General features: G+C 38.9%; 1 protein-coding gene across 3 annotated transcripts in view; it reads right to left on the bottom strand.

The window, feature by feature from the left end:
• TTC28 (tetratricopeptide repeat domain 28) overlaps positions 1–19,835 on the bottom strand; it is an 806,054-nt gene that overhangs the window by 298,769 nt on the left and 487,450 nt on the right. For all 3 annotated transcript variants that reach the window (XM_077295116.1, XM_077295125.1, XM_077295135.1), the window contains one exon: positions 7,323–7,830. In XM_077295116.1, the coding sequence (XP_077151231.1) occupies positions 7,323–7,830 (508 nt within the window). The remainder of the gene's footprint in view (positions 1–7,322; positions 7,831–19,835) is intronic.

Raw genomic sequence — 19,835 nt, 5'->3', positions numbered from 1 at the left:
AGGGGGGTTTGGGAGAGACACTCTAGGACTGCTGCTTCACTGCTCTGGGCACTTCATACAGGGGTTGCAGATGCAGGGGGCCCACTTTGTAGGTGGGGGCCCCAGGCATCTGCCTGGTCTGCCTGCGCCAAATGCGGGCCCTGATGGCATGTGCCAATGTTTGTGAGTTTTCCATCCTAAAACAGTGGGGCAGATCTGCCAAGACTGTAGCCCATATTGGGATGATATTCTGCCATGGTCTGATGCTATCATCTAACGTCTTGCACCATATAGTCAGTGCCCAAAAACTGATCATCACAAAAAAGTCATCAGGACTATCTGCACAATATGGCAAGTGTTAGAACATGACCGTACAGTTTTGTCTACGTCTTTACATTGTGTTATTCCCCAAATAATTGCCGGTTATTGGGAGCTCACATTGAAATCTTTATTAAACTATATTTTCATGCAAAAAATCCTAATCCCCTGATCTTAACAAATCATTTACATATAAGAAAAACATAGATTTCTCTGGAATTTTACATCGGATCACAGATATCATCATTTTATTCAACTTCCTAAGATGTACATGCCCATATAGACGGCTTAGGAGCACTGACCCTACTGCCGATTCCCTTTAAAGGGAAGGTGCCACCAGTTTTCTTGTAGTTTGTTTTTTTGTGAAATTAAGCTTAAAATAGTAAATAAAATGTACTAATGCAATGTTTGCACTGTTTGCAAACATTTCTATATGAAAAATATTATATATTTTCTTACAAATATATATATTGACCACTAGGGGGAGCATTTTCCGTTTTAGACCTCAAGCAGCTATAGTGAGACTTACCAGCTTTACTGTTAGCTGGAAAATCTGGGCAGTAACTGCTGACATCAGCATTTCCCTCCCCTTTTGGGTGGTCTAATATCCCTAGGGCAGAATGAAGAGCAGCATCACAGGGCAGAGCCATTTTGTGTGTGACTGACCTGTGATCTGCTATCACCAGCAGTTAGTGCATCAGAAGCACAGTTAGTTTATGTGGTGTGTATGGAGCAGCATTGTCTGTGCAGAGCTGTCTGTGACTCCTCCCTCAGTAAGATAAGCAGGAGCTCCAGGTCTGCAGTGAATGGCCAGGCATTGTGGAGGAGGGGAGAGATACATTGTATGGCAGAGAGATGTGTCAGGTGTCACCTCTCTCTGCAGGCTGGGAATGAATGGAGCTCCTGTGATAGAGAGTAAGTGGAGCTGGGCAGAGAGCACTGGGCTATAATAAAATGGCGGCTAGTCACACCTACAGCAGTGAGTTGTGCAGCCCACAGAGGCGTGCCCAGCTCACTGCTAACGCCTCTCCAATGTTAAAGATAGGGTCAGCGCCGGTCTATTATCTCCTATGTCCATGGGGTGCTGTAAAATGACACTGTTAGTGCCCTGCTACTGCTGCAAAACCAAGATGTCAGCCCCCAGTTCCTTCTTTAAACACATATAACACACGAAATCTGTTTCACATGCATTTAAAACTTGGTTATAGCAGCATGTTATGCTACATTACAGTGATTTATTAATGATCTACAAACGCGGTACCTTACCTTTAACATGTAGACTACCACAACATACAGTATATGCTTGATATTTAATGATGAGTAATCTACTCAATACACTTTATTATTACTGATATTTAATTGAAAATATTAGTTAATAAAGATTTCCAATGTAAGCACCCAATGACCGGCAAACATTTGAGGATTTTTCCTATTGACCACGATTGTCTCACCGCTAGTTTCTCTTTGCAGCTATTTGAAGGGTTTATTTAACTAAAACATGGCCTGGCTGTGACCCTAGAGAACAGGGATTGATCTACTGAAGACATGAAACGGTAACACAAATTGTAATATCCTCTTCCAGTGCGCACAGTTCAGTCGGCCAGATGAAAACAGCTAAGGTGCTACCGGGGTCATTAACTGGAGAATGAATCTCCTTTGTTAATTATTCATATTTCGTGCAGGTTGTATACCCAAGTGAGTAAGATGATGAAAGAATTTGCTTTTTGATCAATAAAAACGCTTTTAGCTTAAAACTAAATGAAACTCCCAATTACAGACACTGTAAAAAAATGTGTCTGCGGCATCTCAGCAGAATTTCTTTTAGTGCACTACAAATAACCAGTTAGGCAAGTAGTCTGCTGTAGCATCATCCTTCACACTGTCTTCATGTCAATGCCAATTTTATAGGGGCACTCAAAGTTTAAAAGGGGAGCAGTTTTAGTAGTGCGGCTTAACACAGAGTGGGATTTTCTATTTTGATCTGGAATTTATTTACTGTCAGGACCATCTATAGTCACGTTACGGCTTAGGTGGCCACCTATTACACCCATAAATACCAGTCAGGTTCAAGGTGTATCTATAAGTAGCGCAGCTGACTGCAGTATATAAGGTGTACTGATGTACACCAGCTTGGCAGAGGTAAAAAAGGTGCATGCAGCACATGGGCACTGTAATCTCACACAGCATACATCTCTGCTTGTGAATCAGGTCTCTGCGGGAAGGCAGTGTGCTGTTTCTGGCTCCCGGCTGCCTTGCCCATTATAATGTCCCTTAGTGCCAGTCTCAGCATTAACCTGCTGATATTTGTAGTGCTGGGTGTCCTGGCATAGAAGCAGTATTCATTTTAAATAGGACTACTATTGCCGTTAAAAATACTTGACTTTCAGGAGCCTCCAAGTGTAAGTACTGATTGAGCCAGTAGTTTACCACCTTGATGGCTTCCCTATTTACCCACTGCTGGTAACCCACTTCTCCAGAACAGGTAAGATGTCTCCCATTCTCCCCCGGCTGCAAAATCACCTCCAAGAAGATTTGAATGGAGCATCAGCTAGCACATGTTTCTTCATTGTCTACAAGAGTAACCATAAGCTCTTGGATGTCTAAGTCAGAGTCATATGCTTGTTGGCATAGACTTATTGCCACAACCTCATTGGTGTGAATCCTCTTTTAAAACTTCTCCCCTCCACTTATCTACATCCATCCCCTGGCGAAGGCTGGTCCGAAACGCGCGTCGAGGCGGATGCACATTAATTCAGGAGCCCCTGCATCCATCTGGTTTCATTATTAGGTAATGCAAAAGCTTACTTTCACCTTTTGTATATACATAGCTATAATTATATGTCTTGATAACTACTTGTTCTTGCATTACCATAGAGTTGGGCTTTGTTTAGGAGTTTAACCTACTGTGTGTATAATCATCATTCACTATGTGCTATATTGAACACTAATATGCCCACACCCCTGTCTTGTGTGTCCCTGTTTTTTCCAAGTGTGTATGCTCTCCACTTCCCCTCTTATCCTGTATTTTCTAATAATATTTTTTGGGTATTTTGACTATTACCTGGGGCTTGTGATTGTCGTTTTTTCTTTTCTTTATTATTGCTAACTTGATAACTTATAGTTTAAGACTGAAAATGATCTGTCTGATCCTTCCTGAATGTGTTCTGCGATGGCTCATGTTCTTACACTAGTTAGGACCTCTCATACAGACATAGGTTGACAGAAGAAGAGCTGAGCTCATAAATATGCATGGTGGTGACCGCATCATCAAAATAATAATTACCATTTCTGGCACGGCACTAGATTTGAAGAATATGCAGTAAGTTCCTTAATATTTTCTTCAATTATAAGACAATTTAACTGAAGTGGCTACTTTCATTAAAATCAAGGATTTGACAGCTCCTCCTTAACAATGTCCTTTGAATTAGCCTTGATTGCTCTCTACAAGAGCCTCTCTGGTCAGTCAGTGGGCGACCATAAGTTTCTGTTTAAATACTAAAGGCGTAGGGTTGTATTACATTTTTTACAGGATCAACACTGACCAAACTAATAGCTGAACGCAGAGAAAGAAAAACACCAAAAATCACAAATTACTTCATGCACTAGTTTTGGTGGGTTCATTCCAATACTTAATTGTCAATCATAAAGGGAATCTGTCACCAGGTTTTTGCTTCCCCATGTGAGAGAAGCATGATGTATGGGCAGAGACCCTGATTCCTGCGATGTAGCACTTACAGGGTGCTGCAGTTTTGATAAAATCACTGCATTACCTGCTGCAGATCTGTGTACGCTGAGCTCTGTAAAACCCCGCCCCCTTCACTGATTGGCAGCTTTCTGTGTACACTGTGCATAGGCAGACAGCTGCCAATCGGAAGTGGGGGCGGGTTATATGGTGCTCATGAATATGGATGACTAAATGGCAGCAGGTTATTAGTCCTCTGGTGATAAAATCAGCAGGAGATCATAAAAACTACAGCAAGTAGCCCAGAAAATGATGCATCACTGCAACTAGGCAAAAACCTAGTGAGATTACACTTAAGAAGAAGAACTTGATCTGCCTAGTTTTACTGGCCCCTTGTTCTGCAGATCAACGGGGAAAACCTCTTTAAATTGCTGCTAACAATAGCCTCCCCCACAAGCGTCAGAAAGGACATATTGTAACCAATGCTTTAATCAAATAAACGTATAAAAATATGAATTTAATAAAATACAAAACATTTTACAAAAGTATGTTAGAATGTGGGATATTCATTCACCCAAATTATAGAACAGACAGACACACACAGATACAAAAATACACAGTTCTTCCAAACCTCACTGGAATTATAGGCAGCCAAACAGTCTTGGTCTAACGGAGAAGCAAGGACTGATGTTAATAAAAAATATCTGTGCGCTACTAATATTCCTAGACACGTTTATTATTAAATTTCATGAATTCCACAGCATTATTTGATCAATAGCATGTGGCGGAACCAAATAATATGTAGCACACTTGAATTCAATTTAATAGGAGTCTCATTTATAACGTTTGCTAAGCCCATGCATAAAAAATAGATGGTGAAAATTAGATATTCGAGACTCATCCAGTTGTGCAAATATTATAATGAAACCTGTGAATTGCATAGCGTCAGCAATATGTTCTTTCCGTGCTGAGAGAGTCGGTATGACTCAGAAAAAGTCAATAAATGTAGAAAATAATTTTTTAAGTGCTGCGGAATATGTTGGCGCTATATAAATAAAATTATTATTATTATTATTAGAATCTGTGAAGACCGTTGGAATGGTTTGTAGGAAGCGTTCCCTAGTACTTTCTGCTCTCGGTGACTAGCACATACATTGTTCCTACACTAAGACCGTGGTATCTGTAGCCTCTCAACACCAAAGGGTCACGTTACAGTTGTGCCAACATAGTGTCAACATGTTTTTATTGTATCTGTCCCTCTTCAATAGCATACATTGCAGGGATGTATAGCCTCTTCTGCTCTGAGGGCCACATTGTCACACTTGAACTAATCCCAAAGGTTGCAATCAGACTAATGGGGATATTACCATCTGAGATATTTATGACATATGCATAGTAAATGCTATGGAGATAGGATTCCAGAACTTCAATGGGAAAAATGTGAGGTCACTTTCTCTCCTGTATGTTCTGGAAGAAGGAAGAACTCATAAACGCAGCTCTCATCGTTACTACAAGGGTTATCCAGGAGTTACATACTGCTAACATATACTTTGGAGCTGAGCTGCAGTACCCAAGAATAGGCAATAAACAGTGTACAGTGCTGTGTTGTCCCCGAACTACACATGGTCTACTACCAGCCATCATGGGAGCTGAAAGCATCTGCTGAGGGTGCCGGGTGTTGAACTCCCACCAATATGATATTGATGACCTTCCCTATGAATAGGTCATTAATATCTTAGTCCTGGACAATCCCTTTAATGTAAGTAAAACTAGATAAAACTATAATGAAGAGCAATCATGTATGGCTACCACATCTGACCACTGTATGGCACTCCACAAAAGAGGGAAAGTCTTATTCTGTGTATATATGGGGGAAAAAAATGGCCAAACCGTGTGCAAAAAATACTTACCATCCCTGCTAACATTTACGCACCACTCCCCCTCTCTCTGACATGAGCAATATATGTGAGCAGTCATCAGTAAAGCACGTCTGTGACCAGATGGTTGGGGCCACAGAGAATAGAGTTGTGGGACCCATGTGGTCTCCTGGCTGCCAGGTGTGCCCCCCAGATATACTGTCTACTTATCTAGTCTTCAGGGCAATTGCCTAGTAACAGATATCGCAGTAAGTAGTTGACAATGCTTAAAACCTTTCATGACCAGCACAGCCGTACATCTGTCTGATAAAGCTGTGCATTAGTGACATGGCATCAGTCTTTCAGCACCCAAGAGTTTTGAGAAAAAGATGACCACAGTGTTAGAATTGCAGATTTTGGGGCATATTAACAAGGTAGTACGGGTGAAACTGGAAAGAGACGCCTAGTCTCTCTACAGAGGTTTTCTTTACTCCTGTGATGTAATGGGAATAGATATATCAGTGACTATGTATATTAGTGGTGACCATCTACTTGTCACTTTGAGGGACATTTTAGAATCTCTATACCTTTTATTATCCAGCTTTGTACTGTAGGAAGACAGGATGAAATCTTTTGTGTCCTGATTCCAATTCAGCCATTTGATGCACTGTTGCAGCTGTTTTCCTGTACAAGTCACCAGTCTAACAAACCTTGGCCTTGACCCATGGCCATTTACCAAGGGGAAGACAGAAGAGACGGCACATCCAAGTTAAATAAAAGTCAATAATTCTTTAATCTGTATCCGTTAAAATGACAAACAGGAGATTTAAAACCATGGCCACTTACTACCACAAGCCTTGTGTTCTTCTTCTTCTTGAGTATTTCTCTTAAGCCCCAGAATCTTAACACTTTTGAAAAACTGGATCTCTGGATCCATTTGTAACCTCAGTAGTTTTTCTTCTGCGCACACCAGACCCATCATAAGATTATTCACCTACTATTTCTTTAGGTGGCCATAAACTTTAAATTGGTGAAGACCAAGCACTATTTCAGTCAACAGCTAATTTTATGACACATTTTCACACACCAGCGTCCAGCGGATTGTGTCAACATTCATCTATTGTGTATAGGTACTTCTATACCAAACACTGAATGCTGTCACCTTCCTATACCTCTCAGTGATCTCACATCAGCTATACCTACGCAATGATCATTTGTATAAAATTCTCTGCAGCTCGTTACCAACTGGTCAGTAAGTGTATGTTGTCCCCATCCACTCAATTTCCATATGGAAATGGTTAGCGAAGTATAAAAGAGAAAGCCAAAATCTATACAAGAACAAGTCAATCTAACGATAGCACACACGTCTGTTTATTCTCATTGTAACTCAATTATATACCCTACAATTACAAAACATTTAAACCTTGAGAATTGTTTTAGTTGAATACTAAGAAATAAAAAGATGCATTGCAAGTAATTACACTTACCTAAGTTGGAAGAAGCTCTACCCTCTGCTGCACGGTCCTTAAGACTTTCAGCTATGGACAGTTGTTGCTCATGATACTGTTTAGCCCTCTCCAAATCCTGCATGCAGCGCGCAGCATGACCCAGGCCGGCATAAGCACGCATCTCAATGGACTTCTCAGATAATTCCTGCGCAAGTTCTAGAACATGGTTGTGGAAGGACATTGCCTTGTCAAAGTTTCTCCTGTAGTGAAAGGCACTGCCAAGGTTACTATATGCCCGCGCCTCTTCTCTTTTGTTGCCAAGGTCCTTTGCAATCTTTAAATGTTGTTCATGGCAATGAACTGCATTTTCAAAGTCCCCCATTGCGATGTAGACAGCGCCCATGTTCCCAAGTTCTCGTGCTTCAGACAGTTCATCTTTGGATTGTTTAGCCAGGAGAACGCATTGCTTGTGGCTTGCCAGTGCATTAGGGTAGTCGCCAATTGCAGTGTAGACATGACCCAAGCTGCTTAAGGCAGATGAAGCCGCCTGTGAAAATAAAAGATCAAATCTAAGTAACATTATTTGCTACACACAAATAGTATATACCTTTCAGAAGGGATACACTGTTGTTCATAGGCCATGACCAGTATTGCAGCTCATTCCCATTCAAATCAACTGAGTTGATCTGCAATAGCAGCCCATGAAAAAGAATGCTGTTTCTGGAGGAAAAAAGGCAGAATCTTCTTGCCAATTTCATATGACCACTTTAAAAAGGAAGAAAAAAATATTTGACATATTTTTATTAATATTAAAGGGAACTTGTCAGCGTGTTCTTAGCCTCCAAACAAATATCAATGAAAAGTCCCTATAATGTTGATGACATCCATACCTTTGTTTTTTAAGCCCATGGGTCTGTTTTATAAAAATCCATTGGATTTTCATGCAAATAAGCCACAATCACAGCGGACTTGGCTCTGCACTTACAGCTCTCCAAACTCTCTTTTTTCCCCACTGTGGCCTCCTGACAGTGAGTAACAGGTCACTCATCTCTAAAAGAAAGTGACAGCATCCAAATCAGGGGAAAAAAACTTCAAGGTTCCATTTATTCTGCCATAGATGTGACGTTTCGACCAGACATAGGTCTTTTTCAAGTATGCTTAAAATTACCTATGGCTGGACAAAACTTCGCATCTATGGCAGAATAAATGGAACCTTGAAGTTGTTTTCACCTGATTTGGATGCAGTCTTTTTATTTCATTGAATTCTTTCCAAGTGAGCCACCTTTATTTTTAGGTCACTCTTCTCTGTGATCTGTCCAAGATCCTACACAAGGGCGATCATTTCCGGGAGTGTCACATATGCAGTAAAGTATTGATGAAGTTCAAGAGCCAGACTATTGATCTGCGCATGCGTTGCCCCTGGGAATGATGGCGTTAGCGTGAGATCTCAGACTGGGGAGAAGGTCACAGAGAAGGTATGCAGATGACCAACACTATGGGAACTTTACATTGATGACGTTAGTTTGGGATCTAAAAACCTGCTGACTGGTTCTTGACTTTGAAAAAACAAAAACATTTTTAAACACATAAAGGGTTAGTACATTTTTAATGTAAGTCACAAACATTATAGTTCCAAGTGCCGGTGTCCCCAAGAAAATATTCTAAAATAATTTGGACATTAACTCTTTCAATACAGTTCAAAGTAACCAAGTAACCAAGAAAAATAAACATCCAATTCCTTTCTAGCAGATGACAAAATTGTCCTGTTATATTTAAGCCTTGAAAAAAAACAATATAATTTTATGCTTTAAAATAGAAATGAAATATAAAAACCTTCAACCCATTGCTCAATGCAGCGGAAATTTCACCTATTATATCTGCCATCCTATAATTGCAGTTTGCCTGATGTTAGGATATAAAGTAATACATTGGATGACTTGCCTGTTCAGTAAGGAATTTAATCTGTAAGATACTGCAGAAATGACCATAAAAAAGATGTATTTCAGAATGAGAAGATGTCTCCTATGAAAGCTCGCAGGGAGAAGATGATCACTCCTGAGCTTGATTATTATTATTAATAAAAGTATAATATTTCTTCCAGAATCATGTTTTATTATACTCCTAATCCATGGCCCTGTGAAGAGCTTATCTTGCCTTTTTCATGGTTAACAATAAAAATTAAACACTTAAATTAAACTGAAGTAGTTGAAATTATGCATTTTATGTAGAAGCAATGAAGATGTCTCAAGGAAACGAAAAAGAAATGATTGTTCAACATAATATTTTCAACATATGAAATAAAGCCCTTTGTGACACCTCCTGATGGACCTCGGAGTGATTTATACCTTACATAATAACCTCTTCTACTTTCTGTCATACATCACATAATGTTATCCTGTTTTTATATTTATGGATGTATCTTTTTGAAGGTTGAGTTCTATATCATCATAATTTTTATCGTATTTAAATAATGGTACAGACTCAATGGCTTCAGTGAAATTCTACATTTTTACTCCAACAGATATCACTGAATGGAATTTTATAAGAATCTGTCCAATATGTCGATGTCAATATGACATTTCCCAAACATTTTGTACTCTGATTGATAGTGCTATGGAATATTGGGTTCAACTTTGGGCTCCAGTATATAAGAATACAGCTGAACTGGAATGGGTACAGAGAAGGGCGACCAAGACACCTAAGGTAATGTGTGCACCACAGAGCTACGGCAGATTGTCAAACAGGTTAACCAGTTTGAAAAAAATGACAGCATGGGGCTAACTAATTGCAATGTCAAACTATATGAATGGACAATAGAGATCTTTTTAATCATCTTTTATACCTAAGCCTGTAATTATGACAAGGGCGAATACTTTACGTCTACATTATAGAAGGAAATAAGGTTTTGCCATCATCACACACTGGGCTTCTCTACTAGATTTCTAGGGATGTGTCATTGATTTATACACTTTCCCCTTAATTGAGACAATTGGGATTCATCTCATAGTGGGGTTTGGCTTCCTCTGGATCAATATTAGAGGATTTTAGGTTAGACCTGATGGATCCGTTTCTAATTTTTTGAACTTTATTAAATAAGTATCTAAGTATGTTTCCTTCATAGGCGGCATACTTGTCTCAGCAGTGGTTTCTCAGACTACATTAAATCTTGATTCCCTGTCTTCAGTGCACAATGCATTCTTACCTATTGATGGAGCTTACCCAGTTATGGTTAAGTAATTTGGCACTGATTTTTAACATGCATAGCTAGATTTAGATTAAAATTAGCCATTTACTTAGACAGCTGTCAGATGAACAACCATTAAGCTAATATCCATCATCTGTATCACTATCCATGAATGTGTGAGCTATTTCAATATAAAGAGTGCACATCGTGGCTAGTTCCTCTAGGAAACAAAGGATCAGACACGTTAAAATTCAACCATTCCACCCTTTGTTTCTACGTTGATAGATGACACAGCTTGTCCTAATACAAATTAGATTTTTGGTGAATGTATTTTTTTTTTAATTTATTTATTTTACTCATTTATATAGCACCATTAATTCCACAGCGCTTTACAGATATTATTGGCACTGTCCCAATTGGGGTTCACAAACTGGAATCCCTATCAGTATGTCTTTGGAGTGTGGGAGGAAACCCACAGAAACACGGGGAGAACATACAACCTCTTTGCAGATCTTGTCCTTGGTGGGATTTGAACCCAGGACCCCAGCGCTGCAAGGCTGCAGTGCTAACCACTGAGCCACCGTGCACTTTATTTATTTATTATTATTATTTAGTTAGGCTTTCCAGATTACATCTCCGCTTTGTATGGATCAGTAATAAGGCATTTATGGATGTATAATGTACAAGGTACCTTCAAGTTGTATATATCTGTACATATGGTTCCCGATGAAGCATGATTTGCCAATATGCCTCAGTGGTGTGGTTGTATTGAATTGATCATTACCTGCTGTGATGGTGTACGCCTGGCTTGGTAAAGACCAAAAGAAAAGGTATCACAAAAACAGTCCCATTTAGATGTTAAAACGCCATACCACTATACATTTCTAGACAATACAAATAAGGAGGCGATGAAGACGGTTTCTCAGAAACATCTGGAGGCCCACCCATACACATTAGGCTAACAATAATTTATCAATATGTCTCAGTGGTGCGGTTTTACTGAATTGATCATTACTTGCTGTGATGGTGTATGCCAGGCTTGGTAGAGGCCAAAAGAAAAGGTATCAAGAAAACAGTTACATTTAGATGTTACAACCCCATACCACTATACATTTGTAGACAATTCAAATAAGAAGGCGACGAAGACCGTTTCCCAGAAATACCTAGAGGCCGCCCCATACACATTAGGCTAATATTGGCTGAACCCACTGATATCGACAGTATAATGTGTAAGGGGACTCACTGACTCTTCCTAGACAGAAGATGTTGAGGACGTTTAAGAGCCAACAAGTTTGATTTTCAAACATGTTGGCTCTTTATCTCCCTCAACATCTTCTGGTCATCCATTTATTCTCTAAGGCGCCACCAATAAATGTCTGTCACAGACTCTCTCATAAAGAACACAGCCAAGTGAGCACTCCTGTGTATGGGAGAGTTGTCCAAATAACCGGTGGTCAAATGAATGGCCAAACTATCATTTGTCCAACAGTTATTTAAAGTGTATAGTGGCTTAATTCGGCATAGCAATAAAGTATTATTGTCATTAATTATTATTTCACACAATCTGGTTATGGCTCATATGTTGGATGTTGCATCCATTTATGAGAGTTATACAGAAGAATAGAAAAAAAACCAACCTATATATATATTTCCCTGATGCAGAATGAACAATATGCTGGGAAGACACATAGTAGAGTCCTTATTAGAAAATATAATAAATTGAGCGAACTGTAAAAAAAAAGCTCAGAATTTTCCGGTATAAATTGTGGTGCCCTCGGTTTTTGGAAAGTAAGAGATTAATAAACAAACAATCTTTCTTTTTAAGAAGGAGCAGTAACAGATTAGCTATAAAAAACAATTTATAGCTAATTAGATACGGAAGTTGGCAAGATACACTACCTTTACCAGCTTCCGAAATTGAAAAACTACACTAGGTTTCCCTGAGGCAATTTAATTACAACATAAAAGCTGACAAATTGTAATGACTTACAGCGCTGTAAAATCAATATTATTTTTGCTTATTTTGGGGTAAAGTGATAGGCTTCTATTTAAATTAAATTATGGCTGAGTAATTTCCAACCTTGCTGAGAGGTTCACAAATACATCTCCACTTACAAGTGGGAAAAATCTGGTTAGGTTTTTGGATTTTCAATTTCATTTCACAGTGTTTAGACCTACGGGACCTAGAGGTATTTACAAATGTCCTCTCAAATAATAAATTGTGCTGTTTATCAAAATTAAGCTGATATTTTAATCAGTCTACCATAGAAAATTGATTGTAGGAAAGCACTGACTTACGACCATCTTAAATTTCTGTTGTCCACAGGCAAAATGTAATTGGGAACATTAGGACTATATCACAAAAGTGTTTAAAATGGAAAAAAAATGGTATGGAAAATAAGATGAGAGCTCATTATACAAATCTTTGCCCATTTCTTTACCACTGTCAGAAAGTGTGTATATGTAGGGATGACGGTCTCAGAAGCAACGAGGATCCATATTTTATCTTTGTAACACATTTTTATTTCATATTCGTTTCTATTATTTTCTATACATCCCTTTACAGTAAATCATCACACAAATAAAAAATAAAATAATAAAATGAGAATGAGTGTAAAATATAGGCCTATAGCCCGATAGTAAACATTTTGTTAATTTTTTTATATGTTTTAGACTCATTTATTCTGAGCTGATCGGTGAGGGTCCATGTCCTGAGCTCAAAATAACTCTTAGAAGTCAGGAGTCAGGAGCCCACAGTAAAAAGTCTAAGCCTTTTTATTCCATCTGTAGTCCTCTGAGCTGCACACTTTAAAGAGGTCTTTTGAGCAATTGGTGGGGGGTGTCTTAGGACCTGGACACCAACAAATCTGATCAGAATGAAAAGGCCTAAAACATCTAGAAATTAACTAAAAGTTTACATACTTTCCAAATTGACCCATGCAGCCTTCTTCAAGAAGAAAGACACCCACCTCCAAAGTTTGGGCCAGCATACTCATTAGATAGCTTTGAGCAGAATAATCATTCGGCCAACAACTACAATGTGTCTCCTAGCTGCTTCATACACAGTAATGCTTGACCAAGCTCTACGCTTTCTATGAGGGAGATGCTGCCTGACCCCTCTAGAAACGGCTTATCTCTACAGAGAAATAAAGGATCAGCAATTAAAACTCAACAGGCCAGATCCTCCTCTACCCTGACATCATCAGTGAGTCGGGAGCCGGTGATACACATTAGACTGTTAATAGATTTCGCCTACACCAGAAGGCTTGGACAATTTCTAGTCTGTATGTGGGAGCATATTTACTTACCTAATGTTCACACTATCAAATATTTCACCACCGCTCTTTGTAAAGGCCCCAAACAGCGATTATCATGAGCTGTCTAAAAACCTGTACAGTAAATTATTATTATTATTTATTATTATACATTTTTATAGCGCCATTTATTCCATGGCGCTTTACATGTGAAAAGGGGGCAAATATAGACAAATACATTAAACATGAGCAAAAAACAAGGCACACAGGTACATAAGGAGGGAGGACCCTGCCCGCGAGGGCTCACAGTCTGCAGGGGATGGGTGAGGATACACTAGTAAATAATCCTGCATGGTCATGGTGAACGAATGCTTATGTCAGAATTCCCTAATGCATGTTAAGAAGGAAGGGGGAAATCTCAGCTGTATCTCTCCCACAGATGTATGCACACAATACCATCCATTAGAAATCACCATTGCACACATAGAAGAGAGAGAACTAAATCACAGAGAAGCAAAACACAATGCTGGCTGAACCACCTAATGCAGATACCTCAAGTGGGATTAGGATTTCCTAACCTTTTTAAAAACATAATTTAATATAAACTCTTAATTCAAATTAATTTACTTATTAAAAAAGATGTTAAAGAATCCAAATCCAAGTGGGTTACATGACATTTTTCTGCTGAAGAATACACTACTTATTGTTGATCTCCATAATCTTTATTGAAATGCTATATCAAGAGACTCAGTATGATATACTGTATATTTGACATGGAAAAAAATGAGTAATATAATATGTCACAACACACAAGAATTACAAAAAGGCTATGCATTTGGTATTTTTGGTACAGTATTGGCACCTAGTAAGATGAATATCTTGATAGCTGGTCAACATAGTCATCTTACTAGGTGCCAAAATAAAGGCCCCATACAAATTAGACTAATTCCAGCTAATATCGGCTGGATTGTTTGACAGTCTAATGTGCAGGGCGACCTCCAAAGTCCTTTTGTCCCCCAACATCATCTGTGTTGGATTTCCAATGGCCGATCCTTTTGTTCTTCCTGTTGATAAGCCTCTGATAGACAAGTCCTGCAGCAACTCTCTTACACAAAGCCCAGGAGCATTCGGCCTAGCTCAGTGTTAGGGTTGCAAACCATCCAGACATTACAGGACAGTCTATAAAAATAGAGCACTTTTTTGGCACGGTCTATAAAACAAATAATTATTGTCTGTCCATGATTTTTTCGATAAGCTGTCCTGAAAAAGTAACAGGTCAAGTTGGCAACTCTCCTGAGTGTTTCTGGGCCCAGGAGAGTCAGAGGAGATAAGTGTCGGCCGAACGATCAGCTAGCTAAATGTATATGAGGGCCATAAGTAATTTTCATTTATCTAAATTTTCATAATGGAAATTACAGACTAAATGGCAACTTATGATTTCCATAAACTGAACACTTATCGTTGTGTTTGTGCTAATGCCATATAATTATATGTTTGGGAGTAGTTTGTTATGTTTTGGCTTTTTAATGTGATTTTATGAAGCAATACCTGAAATGCTGCTCACAAGTCATTTTAATAAATATCTTGCATTTTGAGCTCCGTTAATGGAGCTTCTTCAATTACCACATGCCACCCAGACATAAACAAATAAATTGCACATTTTCATTACTGACTAAAAGCAAAGTGCAGAATAATTGTCCCTCAACATATTAAGAAATCTACAGCACTAGACTTTATTGTTTTAATAAAATCTGCATCTCATCTGACGGTTCCGCAGGTTAGAAACTTTGAGATGTTTCCAGGGATATTAAACTGATGTGATATCGCAATGTTTACTCAGCGGGGGATCGACACCTGAGAGCTCACAGAAGAGAAGCCTTGCTCCTCCTTCAGCCTCTCTACAGATGGAAAGTCACTGTTGGCTAGGCACTTCAAGGAAATCAGGCATGCCCAATGTTGCTGAAAAAAAAGCTAGAAAACCTAAAACATTAACCCCAGAAGTGATGAATTGTGCTCTAAATAAATATTTTTTGGTAGGAGCTTTGCTGTAGGGAATAGATAAGAGAGGAAAAAAGAGTAACCAGCTCTAGATACGTCAGGTGGAGATGGCATTGATATATCAGTTGACGAACACTTTAGGCCAAGTTTTAAGCTTATCAAAAGAGATAGAATATGTTTTAAAATTCATTTTAATTGTATAGTAAAAGGGTATCCCAGAGATTAGAGGAGGCACAAGAGAAGTTTTCTACTGAAGAGCGGGAGAAAGTATTGGAAGTTGGTGAGAGGAGGTTGTCAGGGAACTAGTAGAGGCTGCCTTGGGGAAGAATTTAGGAAAGACTAATGGACATATATGTCACCTAAATAAAGGTTACTGTAGCCCATTAGGCAAAGAATGATTAAAAAAGATAATGGACCCTGAAGAAGCTACAAGTAACCCCTTGGCTTATACAAGGGCCCAATAGCTTTATACATACCCACTTAAATTCTACTAAATGACTATAGCGCGATAGAAACAACTCAAGCATTTCTTTGTATTGTAGAAACATACAAAGTTCACATTGTGAGAAAACTCTAACTTAAAACTAAGCACACCTATTGACAAGGCACCGTTCTCTGGGAAGTCTAAAGAAGATTAGTGAATTTTTCTTCTTTGAAAAGGAAAAGGTTTATGGATTTAGAACAGGCATTGCCTGTATTAAAGGATTTCTGTGTCTTCAAGCACAAAATGGAAAGTATATAGCATGAAATTATTTATAACCAGTGATTGTGTAAGTCAGATACATTATGTACATTTCATTTAGATTCCTTCAGCATACCGGCAAGGATTAAGTGTTACAGTAATGCTTTTCACAACAGCCAGGCTGTCAAAACTTCTACCATTTAAAATAAAATATTAACTTGGTGTTACATAACACATGCAAAAACTTTCAGTTATATTTCTAAGAAAAGTGGCAAATTACCAATGTATGACATCAATGATGACTTTTTCATAGAATAGGTGATGTCAATCACCAAAGACTAATAACGGATTGTGTCGTATTTTTGTACCATGTACAATGAAAAAGGCTCCTTTAAATGAGTTTTATTATAGGGAGATTTGGAGCTCAGAGATAAATTACTCAGCCACTTACGCCTGTGGTAGCTCTTAAAGGGAATCTGTTGCAAGGTTTTTGCTACCCTATCTTGGAGTAGCATGCTGTAGGGGTAGAGACCATGTTCCAGCAATCACTTACCGGGCTGCTGGTTGTAGTTTTAATAAAATTACATCACTGTTTTTCTATTACAGATAAAGGACGTAATTTCAGTTGAAGTGTAATGCAAAGCAGGGATCCTCCAGCTTCCTGTGCTGCAATACACACCGCCAGTCAATCAGAGGCTGGCAGCTGACGTCAGCGTGCCAGGCACTGGTGTCACATGGTAGTGAGGTCACAAACTGCCATAGCAGGCATGCTAAGGTTAGCTGCCAGCCACTGCGCCAGGTACAGGACAGGACACCCCATGTTGGTGGAGAGGAGAAAGGTGAGAAGAGGCAGAATGGGGGACATATATACTAGGAAGGGGCCCAAGTTGTGGGGCATATATTACAAGATGGGGGAACATATATACCAGGAAGGAGCCCAGGATGGGGGACATATATAACAGGATGGGGGATATATAAAAAAGGAAGGGGCCCAAGATGAGGGACATATAACAGGAAGAGCCCAGGATGGTGAACATATACAGCTCTGGCAAAAATTAAGAGACCACCACTTCCAAACCCTGTCATGGGCAGCCCAATCTCCAGACCTGAACCCCATTGAAAACCTTTGGAATGTAACCAAGAGGATGATGGATAGTCACAAGCCATCAACAAAGAAGACCTGCTTACATGTTTGTGCCAGAAGCAGTGTGAAAGACTGTTGCAAAGCATGCCAAGACGCATGAAAGCTGTGATAAAAAATCTCCGTTTTTCCTGGTCGTGTTCTCGCCTTCAGCCCTTTTGGGTGAAAGTGCTCAATCTGATTCAAGAAGTGATGGGGTAAATATGGTACGTAACCCGCTGACTTGCCTCCTGGGATGTATGGATGATATTGCTACGGATGAATGTGGGAAGCTGGCTATTGCAAGACTGCTATATGCTGCTAGGAAGCTTATTGCGATGCATTGGTTAGATGAAAAACCACCAGTCAGGAAACAGTTTGGGAATAAAATAAACTTTATTGTCCTCATGGAAAGGAATATTTACATTAAGAGAGGTCAACATACAAAATTTGAAAATGTGTAGGGCGGATGGATGGATTGTCCGGGTGTGGCGTCTGTTGAGCTGTTGCCGAGTAGTTTGGGAGTCGGTTAATTACCTCTGCAGAACTTGTACTTGTGCAGCTGAGCTTTTGTTAAGCGGTGTATAAATTTATCAAGAGGAGATGTACCAGTTTGATAATAAAGGATATTGGGATGGGGCTTGTTGGGGAGGAGGGGAGGGAGAGGTGGGGTGAGGTACTGGGTAAAGGAACTAGTTCATGTAAAATGAAAATGTATCAATCTGCTTTGTAATTTTGGTATCTGTCTGAAGTTTGTGTCAGACTGTAGTACATTTTTCATATATGCCTTAATAAAAAGTACTTGATTAAAAAAAATCATGGTTATTCCACCAAATATTGATTTCTGAACTCTTCCTGAGTTAAACATTAGTATTGTTGTTTCCAAATGATTATGAACTTGTTTTCTTTGTATTACTTGAGGTCTGAAAGCCCTGGTTTTTTTTTAAAATTTTGACCACCTCTCCTTTTCAGAAAAAAAATACAAAATGTATTGCTTGGAACTTTGGAGACATGTTGTCAGAAGTTTACAGAATAAGAGGACAATTTACATTTTACTCAAAAATATACCTATGAAGAGAAAAATCAGACAAACTGAACATTTTGCAGTGGTCTCTTAATTTTTCCCAGAGCTGTATATACCAGGAAGGGGCCCAGGATGGGGGACATTTACCAGGATGGGGCACATATATAACAGCATGGGGGATATATATACCAGGAAGGTGCCCAGGATGGGGGACATTACTGCATAATGAAGGGGGAATGGTGAACACATATGTCTTTAAGATTTAAAATTTTACAAGGGCCCATAAATTTGACCAACGTGCACAGGGAAGGTCTAAATTTTGAAACTCAAGTGACGCCACTGAATCAGGGTCTCTGTCTCTTTATTATGCTGCTCCAAATTAGGTGGCAATAACTTCGTGACACATTTCTTTTTAAGGGGTTCTTCATCACCAAGATTTATATTTTTAAAAACAGATCTCTCCACTTTTGCTCCCATTTGTTTACATGTGGCAGTTTTATCAAGTCAATTAACATTCACTAAGGGAGCAAAGCTTCTTCTCAGGCACATTCTGCTAGGAAAGCACGTGCCATCAGTTATGGCATTCTGCGCATTGCCAAGGCCATCAGAAAAGACTGTAGTTTCCTGTATGGAAGGTCATAGAAATGCCCAAATCGCAGAGTAGAGCAGACGACAGCAAAGTGGCCATGCTTCAGAACAGTGAGTCTATTCTCAATATTTGTTTTTGCAGGAACAAGGCAGGGGGAAATATTGCTTGATAATAACCATTTAAGGAAGTTGCTTTGTTTAGTAACCCCTTTGCTAAATATTGTATAAAAGAAGTAAAAATCTTACATGTCCCTAAATGTTACTTTGAAAACAAAATACGTTTTTGCGTTATCCATTAAACCCCAAGAAGGCATAAATCCTTGCAGTTACATCTGTTGGGATGATCCTTGGAAAAAAAAATCATCTTAGTTATATTTAATGAGAATTGCCGTAATTTTGTAAATCTGCCTATATACATTTTGTTTCATTTTGGACAAAGTTGTACCTTTTCTTTCCTTTTCTTTATTTCTTCCTGTTGTGGATTTCTTGCCAATTCCCATCTCTATTTATATAACACATTTGCATGAAATCTATGGTAACTCACAGGATGAGCTCACATTATATACGTCAGGTGGACATTTACATGTTACTCTCAAATGACTCTTCAGACTGACATCCTACATAGCTTTCTACAGCAATACATCATCTGATGTATGGATCATCCATAAATATGTGATTCACCATAAGATTGTGATTATTAGA

Source organism: Ranitomeya variabilis, chromosome 1 (assembly GCF_051348905.1).
Source record: "Ranitomeya variabilis isolate aRanVar5 chromosome 1, aRanVar5.hap1, whole genome shotgun sequence".
In the NCBI taxonomy this organism is placed as follows: Eukaryota; Metazoa; Chordata; class Amphibia; order Anura; family Dendrobatidae; genus Ranitomeya; species Ranitomeya variabilis.
Note: the sequence above shows the minus strand (reverse complement) of the source record. Positions and strands in the feature narration are given on the sequence as shown.